The sequence below is a fragment of the Seriola lalandi genome, unplaced genomic scaffold (genome assembly GCF_002814215.2).
Source record: "Seriola lalandi dorsalis isolate HSWRI2012SDOR001 ecotype SW California unplaced genomic scaffold, Sedor1 jcf7180002054336, whole genome shotgun sequence".
Taxonomy (NCBI): Eukaryota; Metazoa; Chordata; class Actinopteri; order Carangiformes; family Carangidae; genus Seriola; species Seriola lalandi.
The window spans coordinates 178090-192557 of record NW_019524889.1 but is presented as its reverse complement, the minus strand read 5'-3'; the positions used below and the strand labels follow the sequence as shown (position 1 = coordinate 192557).

Sequence of the window (14468 nt, the reverse complement as noted above, 5' to 3'; positions counted from 1 at the left end):
CTGAGAGCAGACCCAGAACATATTCTGATATTTCAGGTGGACTGGGTGGACCTCAGGATCCTCTTGGTGGAGCTGGGAGGAAGTGACTAAAAATGGATAGACAGAGATTTTTTGTTCCATTTCTGCTGGGGTAGCTATTCTAACCCTATAATATTTCTACATCTGTTGGGTGATTAGGAGCAATGCTGTAGGACTAATCGATGGCAATATTGAATTTATAGGATTTAATCTGTATTGTGATGAGGTGCCTTGATTTGTCGGGTATCTTATTCACAAAAAACAGGCATTCCCACAGGTTATTTTATATATATAAATTGTTTCTGAATTGATATTTTTCAGGAAATTTACATCACATGTATCACTATAGCAACATTAAACCATGAACATTTCATCCATATCCCCCACCCGAAGATGGATGGATGGATGGGTGGATGGCTGTGGGGTGATAATAGAATTTGTCATTAGCGGTGAAGCCATTTATGAAGCATGCATTAGCTGCTGACTGCAAGACACAGAAGCACCTCCACTAATCAGAGCAGGAGAGAACTTTCAAAACCTTGTAAGCACATTGTCATGATCTATATCTGAAATAAGTTGCCTAAATAAGTTGGATAAGAGTTTTTGTGTGTTGCATGTGGGGATATCTTAAATGCTGCTTTTCTCAGTGGATAAAAAGACAGATTAACGTGAGGAGACAGTACTTTTTATTTGTGTATAAATGCTAGTTTGGTACAAGAAAGAAGTATTTCATTACTGGCACTTTCAGATAGCTCCAGGCCTGTTCACCTGAATGATGTAGTCTAAATGCCTTTTTGTATGTGTATATACCTTTAATATCTTAGAAATTTAAAAAAAAGTCTTATTGCAGTTTCATTTCAGAGTGATCAGCAAAATGAGAGGTGGCAGTCAGGCAGGGAAATGAAATGTTGCTACCAGGGGACAGATTGTTTATGCGCTGTTTCATTTGAAAACAGAAGTGCCAGTAGCTCCCTCCTTCTATACTATGAATTGTAGCCCCAGATGCTGGAGGGCATTTCCCTCCTCCATCACCCATGAGGGCAGCTCCATGACTGCCTAAGGCTTACTATACTATAGAGAGGCTACAGAAAGGTAGAGGTAGACAAAGAGACACAGTTGCTGGAGTGATAGGAGGCAGGTAGTATAACTGTGCTACTCTCTGTCAAGAGACAGTTTCTATTGTTTCTACATAACTAACAAACATCCACAGTAACTCCAAATTAATGTTTTCACTGTGATACACATTTATGTCTTTTTATGCAACATTCACACTGGGGATCTGGAGTTAAACATCTACCATAATTTTGGTGAATAGGGGAACAGGGACGGAGTGACTCAGACTTTAATTCAGTTTCTTTTATTTCATCACGTACCACAATCTTTTTTCTTTTTTTTTGTTTTAGCAGAAAAACAGCAGGGGGCCGTAAGGAAATAAGTTTTCAGGGGAAAAATGAATCCACAAATGTCCAGACAAAGGTCAACATACCTGGATGGTTCTTGGCTCATCTAATATGGGTGTCACACCAAAAGCTGTGAGCAGAACTTGTCCAACTGGCCTATGGCCTTAACATTTTGTGCAGCTGTTGAGTTTGCTTTTGTGACAAGTAAGGGAAAGACCCATTCCATACAGAGTGAAAATCTATATTCTTCAATTGTTTTTGACCATGTTAACATATATGTTAACAAGTTAATAAATAGATGGGAAACGAGAGGATGGAGCAAAGTCAATACAAAGAATATCAATACCTGTTTTACCATTCTAGGACAATTGGGTCAGTATTTATAGTTTTACTCAAGCCACAAATGGAGAACAAAAAAATGAGTTCACAATATCTACAATATTGAACAGAGAAATAAACCTCATACGGGAACAAAGGCACAGCCTAAAACCTCAGTGACATTTCTGACCTACAGCACAGTTGAGAGACCCCCTCTGATGAAAATCAAGTTTTTAGCTTCAGCCTGGGACTCACACATCACAAACATAACGAACCAGTCCTGTCAATTTGAGGTGGAGTAAAATAACCTTGTCAGTACAGTGAGCAAGAGTTTGCATTAGCACAACGACTAAGAGTAGTAGTAGAAGAGTATTTTCACATACTTTAAAACGTTTGGAGGGGAACTTTAAGAAAAGAAATACAACTTATCAAACCTTTTGTGAGCTGCTCCATTTGCAATGCACTGTGTATATATAGTACAAAATGGTGCAAACTGCAAAGAGGATATAGACACATTATGTGGCTTACTGCTTAGTATTATTTGTAAAATCTGCATCACATGTTTGTAAATCCCACAGACATCACTTCTAATTCAGGAGGACTGTCCCCAGACAATTGTCAACAGAAGTCTGCATGCAGCTTTGTCTGTTTGATGTGTGCCATAAGCTGATGAGTGATGAATGATGAACATCACACTGAGATAGAAATGAGAACTTACCACACAGTGATGTAGTCGTAGATTGGCTCTGTATTTATAACAGAGAAATTGATGGAGATGCCATACCCAGGAGGTACTCTGACAGTCCACATGCAGTCCTGGAAGTGTGGATACTCGGCTGGGTGTCCAGGAGAGTAAACAGTGCCATTCATGGATGTTATATTCCCACCACAGAGAGCTAGAGGGAGAGAAGAAAGTCAAAGAGGCTGGATAAAAATAGAAAGCCAGTCTTTGATTTACCTCAAGTTGTAAATCTTTTATGGCTATGTCACCACTAACTGTTGATAAAACAAACCATAACTGCATGTTATTGGGTTATCACTGAAATACTGTGGGGGGGGTGGGGGGTGCACCTGTTTGATATGACTGCGGGGGAGGGTTACTAGATTGCTGTTAACTTGATGACACTGAGTATTTCCGACACGAAAACTCCCCCCATCATGCCCCATCAGAGGGAATGTGCTAAAATTTGACTTTGAACTAGGAGTCAAAGCCAAAGCGCTGCCCTCCAGATCAAAAAGAACTGTAAACTCGACAGGGACAATACGGCGTCTACAGAGCAAAACAAAACTACTCCTCTCCCTCAAATGCCAAACTCGTAGGTAGTGCTTCACTTAACTAATGAGAGAAAAGACATAATCTATCATACCAAAGAAACATCTGAGAGGTCTCCTTGAAATTTACAACAGAGACAGGCATAATCAGCTTTGTAATAAAGACTTTCAAATGCTCCATACATCATTATAATGGGCTGTATCAGTTTATAGTTCAGTAAAGTGGTGGCACTGTACTTTGGTGGTAAAAGTGAGTCAGACGCTTTAAAGTGCCAGAATAAAGGACGTGACAACAAGCAGACTGAAAAACATGTATTCTTCTATTTGAAATAACTTCAAAGAGCTGTTTTTTAGTGGGTAATGATGATAGAAAAGCATTTCTGTCTTTACTTTAGTCAGCTTCTCAGAAAGTAGTATGCATGACTTTCTAGAGGACTTTAGAAAGATTTTCCACACTGAGTTTGGGGAAACAGTGACAGAAAAACATCAAAGAAAAGGCATTTCATGACTGATAAATATAATTTGCTGATTCTGTAGATGTAGGTTTTTTTTTTTTTCTGCACAGACGCAAAAAAGATGGAAAACACCTGTTGTGATTATAAAAGACACTAGCCAGTCACCTTCGCAGCGCGGTATGGGGTGATTCCAGTTTCTGCTGACTCCATGCAGACATGTGAGGGATGGCTCTCCAAGCAGAGTGTAACCCAGGAGGCACTCAAAGGAAATAGTCATCCCCACACTGTAGTCCTGACCGATCACTATGCCATTACGAAACGGTCGTGGGTCCGGACACCTCTGTAGCTCATATGCTGGGGAAACATCAAACCCATACAGAGCAGAGGAAGTTTATGGAACATAAGACTCCAGAAAACAAATAATAAGACCCTGCCACTATAATACTGTGTACTCCAACAGCAATGATGACCTCAAAGAACCAAAGCCGGTCTTGTGGCCTGCTAAGAGCTGTGAATCTTGCATCAGTGGTAAAAATCTGTTCAGGTTGCCTATGTAAGGTAAAAACCTAAGAACTCAAATACAGATTATTTAAGTTACACGCTCACTTTATATGATCTTTCATATCCATATTCCTAATATTTCATATTCATTTCATATTCACATTCCTTCGTTCCTATGGTGGTTGAGGTCTTTTCTAAACCTTGATAAACTGAAAAATGTGTGTCTGGTTTCTTTTCCAACTTTTCCAAAGCAAGGTTCTGTCCAAAAACTTAAATTCTAAACTGTGTTGCCAGTCTATTACTAATATTTATCTTCTACATTCTAAACCAAAACACCTCGCTGACATAGCCAACACTATTACTATTCAAGGATGTGCTACTGAATGTATCAACAGAGGTCAGTATTGATTTTTTATTCTTAAACTTTTTTTAATCTTTCGACCTCAGAGGAAGCATCTGCCTTGCAGGACTAATCGCTGGTTCCTGGTCTAAAAACAGACTGATAGTCTTCCAAGTGTTCTATTAGCATTACCGCTCTTCAACATTCTTATACTTTTTCAGCTGCTGCTATGATACCACCAATCTTGCCTCCTCACCCTGGTAGACAATGTGGAAGCCGGGTTTGTTCTGGGAGTAGTCACTGTGGAAGAAGAGAGTGGTCTCGTGGGTTGTGCTAAAGAGGGAGTTGGGGACCACGGGGCCACTGAACCGATCAATCACTGTTCCTGTCTCCAGACTCCCGCTGCGCACCTCCAGATAGTCATGAACAGGCTCTGTTGAGAAGTTCAGAAACTGCAGATGGATCCCTGAAAACAGAAACAATGGGTTAATGTAGGAGAAAATTTAAAGAATATACAAATAAAGTCAGTGAGTGAATGTGTATGTCCCTTAGGAACAGTAGGAGAGGAGAAGAGAGGAGAGGAGAGGAGCAAGCAGAACAATGCAGAAGAGAGCAGCACAGAAGAACAAGCAGAACAAAAAAGAAAAAGAGAGAGGAGAAGAAGAAAGGAAAAGACAGAGGGGGGATGACAGACCGAAGCCAATAGGGAGCTGAACTCTCCAGCTGCAGTCCAGGCTGCTCTGGTAATTCCCTGGGAAGCCAGGGCTGAGGATGACGCCGCTGAAGTCTGTCATAGACCCGCCACACTGAGCTGAGGGAGACCAACCAAGGAGAAAGAACATGTCACTTCTCCACAGAGCGGCTCAATGGGAAAACAAAGAAAAACAATGACTACGGGGGCAAATCTGCAGAGGGGGCAAAGAGCATTGTGTATGTATGTGCAAGTTAAAGTACATGCATGAATGCTGGGTATGTGGTCAAGAAAGAGAAAGAATGGTGGTGCTGTGTTTGTGTGCATTTACCACAAGTGCACATAAGCATGTGTATGTTCTTATGCGTTTATATGCAGACTAGACAAGGGGCAAGAGAGAGAATGAAGTCCTGCACGGTGCTTTATGAGCTTCAGATTGGTTTTGGGTGTGTCTCTGTGTTTGAGCATGTTTGTGAAATGTGCTTGTACATCTCTGCTTGACTGTGTGGATTATGCTCCATAAGGGCATTTGTGAAAAACATAACAGACTGAGGCACATTCCTTGTTTGTTGGTGCTTTAAATTAAAATAAATGAGGGAGTCAATATTCAGCACAGCACCACAGTGCTCAGCAGTGGCAGTGATTACTTCACCCTCCCCCCTGCAACACGCCACCTCTCTTCTTTGACTGTGCGTTAGAGAACACTTCAGCTTGCTGTGAAGGTTACACTCATCCCCTCCCCTCCTGTGGCATATGCCCTAGTCTTACATAAACACCCAGGTGTAATACAATTACAGTCACCAGAGGCATCAATGTAAACCTGTAGCTGAATCATTCCTCTTTTTTCCATCCCAATCTTAACAGGCCCATTTATGTAGCAAATGGTTTGAAACGAAAGGGGTATTGCCGCCATTTCTTTGGGGTCCATGAAACAAGGCCAGAATGGGGGGGAAAAACTATCTTGGGATTTGATTGTGCTCCTGGTGGGGGGAAACCTGCTTGACCTGTTTGTGTATGAATTGAAAGCAAAGAGGAGAGGAGAAGCACTTATGAGGATGTTATGCTGTTTGTGCAGGGGCATGCAACCACTTTGATGTGAGTTTATCAGCAACAAAGTGAATACAGATCCTGGGGTGTTGGGATCAGCGTATGCACTGCAGACGGGCGAGGAGCTGCGCTAACGAGCGAGCACACGCATTCAAGAAAAGGCCTGTCAACAGTAAAGCTGAGATTTATGTCTGCAGTGAACTGTGAAAACCACAGGGACAGAACATTTACATGAAGAGCAAAGTGAATGTGTGGTTGCATGAAAAAGCGTCTATCTCTGTGTGTTTATATGTACTGTAAGGGTGTGCTTGCACTAGTATGTGTGTGGTTTTGTGTTCAAGTGTAATTGGGGGCAACAAAACAGTGAGGTGTCAAAACAGAAAGTGGAGCACTTCCTTAGTAATCTCTGGAATCTATCACAGTGGCAATCAACTTCAGAAGAAGTGTCAGGGGAGGCTAGAGACTCTCATCAGGGGTATCAAAAATCAAACAACACACTGAGATGGTGCAAAGCCCTCAACTGGAGGGGAAAGCAGAAAATTCATAACACCCCCCACCTCAAGCCGCCCACGCCCACCCACCATCCCCTTCTCCGATCCTACAATAAAATTGTTGCTTTCGCTAATACAATAACAAGTCCTCTGTGACGCCACTGATCTATTGTGTGGCTGTGTATGAGTAAAGTATTGGCATGGGAGAAATAAGGAAGAAGAAAGGATGAACAAGGAAAAAGTCAATGAGAAAAGGTGAATGGCAAGAGACAAGAAAAAAAAAAAGTGAGTCTGTGTGTGATGCAACAAATATGCGTTTGTTGTCTGCAATAATACCTCATTGAAACCCTGAATGCTGCTGATGTCAAACCGTAGAAAATAACACATTACCTAAACACAAAGGTACAGGGTAATTCCATCTTCTGACGGGACCAGGCATGCAGGTAATATATGCATTACCCTGTTGAGGAAAACAAACAAAAACAATACATTCACCGAAACATCGCACAATGAAAAAAAAAAGAAAAGAAAATGAACACCAAGAGATCAAACCGACAGGTGCTTGCAGCAGATTTTACATCTGTCCTGTAGATCTTTGGAATTTGTTAAAAGTCAGAGTTTTTTTATTCCCCAAAATTTGTAAATATTTGATGGTATCAAGAGTAGGAGACGGACCTCTTGCTGCTAGCTAGAGTACAAACTGAACTCAAAAGACTCATACTTGTGCTTTTGTTTTCACAATGGCCTGCAGTCTATTTCTAGTATTCAGACTCTCAGCCTGAAGATGTGTGTATGAAGTTACTGGTTGGTCCAGAGAGAATGGGAGAAGAAGTGAATGGCCAGGCCTGGGAAGAAAAATCGGTGGGGGATTAGTGAGGTGACTGTTAACACAATCCGTTGCCCATGGCCTCGGAAAGTTCTACAGCTCAAAACTCCACCACTACACTATCTACTCGGGGAGGATTGGAAGACGTTAAAGCTGCTTTGTAACAGCACACACTCACACGAATATCCAAGCAGATAAGCACACAAGCAAAGTACACACAAACACACGCACACACTTACAAATAAAGATGCAAGCATTAATACACGGACCGACTCCACTTTCGTACACTTACTCACAAACACAGATGTCATAGAGAAAGTATTTTGTAACGCTGCTTTGACACATTCATCCTTTCGGGTATTTCCTTGAAATTGTCACTCCAGGCAGGTAGATATGATTCACTTATCATAAATATAAGAGAGCTGCTTTGACAGACTCATATGCTTTACTAGCTCTGAATGCTTTCACCCACCTGCAACGAGAAGCCTTGATCACACTGAAAGGAAACCATGTCACCCACGGTGTAGCGGTCTCCCACTTTTTGGCCGTTACTGGGAGGCAGCGGCTCTGGGCACGAATCCAAACCTATTGCTTAGGACAGAGTCACAACACACAAGTGTGGACAGCGATCATTCTTCTGCATAATATGTATACAATCAAAACCTGCATTCTTCTCAAAGCATTTGATATTGTTTCATTGTTGAACATCCACTGTATATTTAATGTTATCATTTACATTTAATCACCCAATACCTATGGAGAAAAGGGAATAATTAAATTAAAACCAAATGTTTTAACATGTAATTACACAGTGCCTCATTTTAATATGCTTGTAATTGCATAATAATTGCGTCCACCCCCCATATCGTTTAAAAACTGGGACAAGCCACAGAGCTATTCTACTGGTGGCTGTAATCGCAAAATCCTTCCGACTGTGATCTGAAGCAATCACAGTGAAATTACAAAGCAATCCCCTAAGTATTACTTGACAGAAGCATTGAGCTCCATTGGAACAAAGTGATTACAGTGCCACTTGCCAGGTACTGAGAGGTCTGATATTGTGTTTTATGGTATAAAAGCAATGGTTATCCAAGCTTTGGGGCATGTTAATGTTGGGTATCTGAGGTATATTTAAGTTAAATTCATTTCCACAGAAAAAAAATCACAGAAGAATAGAAAAGTTTGAGTTTCATTTGTCCTAAAAGTGACTAAACTAAATACACAGAAAAGACTTGCAGACAGAGAAAAACACATCTCACACTTCCTTCATTAAAGCTCATTTTGTAAGTGTTCCAACTGACACAAGTCATCTGTCAATAGGTTGTTAGAATGCTTATCTGGATGCATAAAATTACATTAAAATAGTCTGAACTCCTCCAGCAGTACTACAAGAGAAACCAACTGTAATGACTCTGAAAAGCACATATACAGTACAGTCATACATAATTTTTTTTGGCACATTACTAGTAAGCAGGCGGTGGGGTGAGAAGTAGTGGGAAGGAAGATATACAAACACAGCAGCACAAAAAAAGACAGATGTATCTCCACTTATGTGGGGGCACAGATAACACATACTCACACCACTCACCAAAAGAAAAAATATGTACGAAAATGTACAAACACTCACACACAAGCCCACTCAAAGAGTTAGCGGGTCCAAACAAATAGTTGGGTGGATGAATGTAAACACAGCAGAAATGTCCACACAAGATTCAGAACAATTCACAGGCAACTCTTCAAAGCTCAGAATAAGGGGAGTGGCCACTCCTCTCTGCATCTAGTGAAAGTGAGAGAGAGTATTCGAGTGGGAGGAGACGGTAATCTAAGAGACGAAGAGCAGGAAGCTGAGTATGAGAGCAGCCACAGACAGAACTAAAGAAGAGTTACTGTACTAGTGGGGTGGGTGGATTCTTTGATGCTGTGAAGCTTTGGGTTTAAATAAAAGTATTACTTCGACAAATTCGAATGACTTTGAAATTGTTAATTGATTTCAAGGAGATTTGGTAATGTGATTCATTAAGCGGTGTTTGCTGCTATAGTGTAAGGCTGCCATGAAGTAGGTTTGATATCAAAGAGAAATTAAGCTATAAATTAAACAGTTTCATGAAATAATCATGTGTCCTAACTGTAGGGAACAATCAACCTTCCCCTTGCAGCGTTCTATGAAATGAGTAAACTCTTTAATAAAGAAGTGCATTCACATTTTCTTCATTGAGAGAAGGAAAATAAGGATTCAAGATTCAAAGAGTGAAAATAATAAATTATTGGTGAAATATTGTAATACAGGATGCTATGACAACTGCTTGCATTATATACAGGAACAAAACAAAAAGTGTAAATGTGCATCCATATATTCATACGTCACACGCAGCACACCACAAATGTCAGTAGGCCGTCACCGACCCCCACAGTAAAACACTTTGTTGGTAAGAATATACTAAAGCCTGCATTTATCAGTCATATCAAACATACACAGTAAAGGTCCAGTTTCCACAGCCAGGGGAAGTGTGCCAGATCGTAACTGGGCACAAATAGACCTTTGCACTCTGGTCAGGGTGCCCACTAACAGACGGCACTGGTTCCCAGTGTGCTCCAGATGGGTTCCAGTCACTGTCAGAATAAAAATTTTATTGGGGACTGTTGTCACCCTGCTGTGAGAAGGTCGGCACCCAATGTTCCTGAATGTGAAACTGCGTCTGGAAGGAGTCCCGTCCTTATCAAGAATGCCTGATATTTTCAACAAGATGCCTTGTTGATTGTATCTAGCCAATGCAGTTTTACTAGTTTGTCACCAGTTTCTATTGATGTGTGCCCACTTTCCGAGTGTAGCCGAGAGTTTTATCTGCTCTTGTTTTCAATTTAATGTGAATCAGCATAAATTTAATTATTTTAATAATCTTTAAAAAATTCTAAGTTGGACCTGCAAAGAAAACAGTTTAGAGTGGAAAAAAGTAGGACAAGGTTAGCTGCAAAATATTATTCATAGCTAATTGATAAATCCAAGTGCGCTACAATGGTTTGATGCAGAAGCAAAACATGCAGGTCACACAACACAGAACTGTTTACTGAGTGTAAAAGAAACCTCTTTGTAAGGTTACACACAAATACCACAGTAATTTGATGGTTCAAGCTCACAAAGCATAGTACTGACGTTATACACTGTCAACAGCACAGTCAGCTGAGAGTTTCAGATAAGAGAGACATGTTTTAGGTTGGTGGTGGCATACACAGAGTGAGGAAGAGTTTCTGCGTCAGTCATTTAATAGCTAATGGTATTTTAATTTTCAAACTATGAATTGTGATAATTAAAATCGCAAACATCCCATCATTTTTATCTTTCTCTTTATGCTGATCATCATCATTCTCATCCTTAACCATTAATATATTGTAATTTTGCCACCTTCATAAATAAATGAAAGAATCAGTCTAGTCGGTTGGACGACCAACTGATCTCCACCGTTAACTGAGAACAAAAACAATATTGTTGAGTTTACCATCATGATAAATACACTAATTGTAGAGATATCTGCAGGTGGAGTCGAGTGTGGGATTCAATTAATCATAAATCATATCAGTTTCTTTCATCATCTTCAATACAGTGGTACAGGAGGAAAGGTGTCTCTGAACTAAGTACATATCCTGAGGACGTGTGTATAAAAATACAAAAGGTTGTGTACCTACAGTGTTGTGTTATGTCATATAGTGTAGGATCAGATAAGATAATTAAAATCCACACACTATTAATCTGTAAGGCCCACTGTTGCAAAATTACAACGTCATATTTAACCATCCTAAAAAAAAGATCTCTGAATGTTTTTTTTTTCTAAAAACCACATTTTCATAGTCAGTGGGTCCTATTGTTTATCCTCACAATGCTATTGGATAGAATGTGTTTATAGGTCTGGTCATCTGCCCCTGAACTCACACTACCTGCAAAATGTCCTCCAAGCTCATGTGTTTTCTTTGTTTTTTTTTCTAGTTTAGACCAGAATTTAATAAATTCATTGCTTTTGTTATTGGAATCTGTAGCAGCATTTAACACTGGATCTGTATCTAATCAGTTTAAAATAAAACATTTTTACTGATCTTGTTTGCCCAATAGGTGCTTGTTGCATTAGGAGACTGGAAACAGGTTCTGGGATGGGTTGGGGGATGCTTGTCGCTTTGTTCATGCCCACATTGAAGACCATTCTCACCTGGCCCTGAATAATTCAACAGGCATATGTTCTGGGGGGACGGATGCATGGATCCCTTTTAGTATGATAATAGAGGACAGAATAGGCCAGACAGAGTGGTGGAAGTGTTCAGTGTGGAGATCCAAGTCCTAATCCAAATCCTTTCCACAGTCACACAATACTGTCTGTCCATTCTTTCAGGTTATCCACTACAAATATTACTCATATGTATCTTATATATGTATCTCATTATTTTTTTCAGAATGCCACCAGCACGGAGAGATCGCCTATACAGTGTGACTCTACATTCATGCTGTGAATCTCCTGTTCTACCAAGTACCCAGTACACTGAACTCATCGTCATGTTTATGAAACCAGTTTGAGATGACTATTGCTTTGTAACATTGTGACATTATCGTGCTGGAAGTATCCATTAGAATATGGTAAATTGGTAAATAAAGGTAAATAAATTAAAATTGAAGGTACATTGTGGCCATTAAGGGATGCATTGTCATCAACAATGCTAAGATAGGCTGTAGCAATCAAACAATTGGTGTTAAGGGGCCTAAATTGTTTCATGGATTCATTCTGTTGATGCCAAATTCGGACCCTACCATCTGTGTGCCTCAGCAGAAATCCAGATTCATCAGACCAGAATACGTTTTTCTAGTCTTTATCTGTCCAGTTTTGGTGAGCTTGTGCCCACTGCAGCCTCAGATTTCTGTTCTTGGCTTGCAAAAGTGAAACCCGACATGGTCTCCTGCTGTTGTAGCCCCTCTCCCTCAAGGATCTACATTCTGAGATACTTTTCTGCTCACCACAGTAGCACAGAATCGCAGTAGCAGAGACTTACTGTTTTTTTTTTGTTTTTTTTCTGTTAGATCCAACCAGTCTGGCCATTCTCCTCTGACCTCTCGCATCAACAATTCACAGAATTATCGCTCACTGGATGTTTTTTGTTTTTCACACCATTCTGAGTAAACTCTAGAGACCGGTGCATGTGAAAATCCCAGGAGATCAAGAGTTTCAAACCAGGCCGTCTGCACCGACAATCACGCCAAGTCACTGAGATCACATTATTTCCCATTCTGATGTTTGTTAAACATTACCTGAAGCTCCTGAGCTGCATCTGCATGATTTTATACAATGCACAGCTGTCACATGATTGGCTAGTTAGAGGCGAACAGAAGAGTTGTATAGAACATGCTAACAGACACAAATGATAGAAAGACAGCAGCACAGTCATTTATATTCAGCTGCAGTGCGCAATCTGACAACACAACACACAATATAATTACTGCTTCAAAGTAATCAAATACAGGCACTGACCAGGTGACTTCTGCCGTTGGTTATAAATAATTATGCATGTAAAGATGCAGCATTGATCTGGTCTTCTAAGACCAATACATATGATGAGAATTTACCTGAAAAGTGCATTATCAAGGTGATCTGGCATTAGATTAGCATTTACAGAAAACTGTAATTACCATATATAGTAGTACTGGGCAGTATATCAGTTTATCCAGTATATCAATTTAAATTTCCCATATGTATGAATTTTTCATATACTGTCATACTGCAGCGTAGCTGTGACAACAGCTGTAAGGCTTCAAAAGGCTGCAGATTATATAATATTATTCGCCACTAGAAACTCTTAACTGTGAGTAACAGTGATAACTTTATAACACAAAAATTAATCACCCACAACTTACTCTCTTTAACAGGGCAAAACATGTACTTACGTCGCTTTGGGACATTAAAGAACAGAAAACAGAGATAGAGAATGAAGAAACTGAGAGGAGCTGTGTCTGCTGTATTATGAGAATACATAATACATCCATGATGTACAGGCGCCCACTTTTCTACAACAACAGACCCATTGCTAAATTGCACAACAGAGCCATTCATTAGCATAACGGTGCACTTCAACTATGATGACAGGGAGTCGCAGAACCACTGTTTGCAAACGTCATATTTCCGGATGGCCACACCATAAAAATAACTGCACAAGGCTTGAGAGAGGCCCTTAAATTGGGGTTTGGAAGAGGAGAGGCAGGTGGCCCAAACAACTGAATATGGGACCAACATCTGAAGGCAGTCCAGCTTAATGTATGGAGAAGACTCCAGTGCTTTTTCTTTTTTTAATTTGATTTTTGGTCATACCGCCCAGCATTTACATAAAGTGCAATAATGTTGTTAAAGTGGTGTGACTGAAATATAGGCCTCTGCAGACTGGGGCGACAGAAGCTCAGTGTGGGACTTTATTTGGGATGCAAACCACCATGTTGCCTCTAAAAAAAAGCGCAAATTTTGTTTACAACGAAAGCACACTGTCTGTCTTACGAGAGCTGGTTAAATACTTGGTTCTTAAGAAGCTGTGGTGATGGGTTGTATACAGGATTTTTATGACTGTCTCAATGGACTGCAACAATCACCCAAAGGAAACATTTTAAAACGGATGGTTGGCTGGCTGGGTCTGTATCAATCCCTCTTGCCTTTTTCCTCCCACTGTACTGAGCTTTCAGAGCATTAATTTGCAGCAAAAAACTGCAGTGTGGTTCAAGCCAACCAAAGACTGAAAATAATACACAAAGATACAACCGGCTAGAGGACAGAGTAGAGGATTGTTTTAATTTGACCAAATAAATCCGAAGCTGAACTCTGCTATAAGCAGTAGACTAGAACATCACAAAATTGAAAACAACAGACCACAAAAGCGGAAATACTTAATGAGCAGTACCATAGAGAATCAACATAGCTTGATCACAAACACACAAACATTAAACAGTGGGACTATATGAAAGGCAACCTAAGAAAAAACGAATAGCATCAAGAAAAAAAGAAAGGAGTTTGGCTGGAGCCTGGTTTACACTAAGCATGAGGAAATTCACTTTACAAGGGCAGCAGTGGTAATGTGTAAGACAGTCTGACTGT

General features: G+C 40.2%; 1 protein-coding gene across 1 annotated transcript in view; it reads right to left on the bottom strand.

Annotated features, from left to right (window-relative positions):
• The window catches only part of LOC111655938 (CUB and sushi domain-containing protein 3-like), a 73976-nt gene extending 68878 nt beyond the window's left edge, over window positions 1-5098 (bottom strand). Inside the window, exons 1-4 of the mRNA XM_023407506.2 lie at window positions 4999-5098; window positions 4561-4770; window positions 3629-3817; window positions 2455-2632 (exon numbers count right to left, since the gene is read on the bottom strand). Of these exons, the coding sequence (XP_023263274.2) occupies window positions 2455-2632; window positions 3629-3817; window positions 4561-4770; window positions 4999-5098 (677 nt within the window). The remainder of the gene's footprint in view (window positions 1-2454; window positions 2633-3628; window positions 3818-4560; window positions 4771-4998) is intronic.
• Window positions 5099-14468: the final 9370 nt, after the last annotated feature.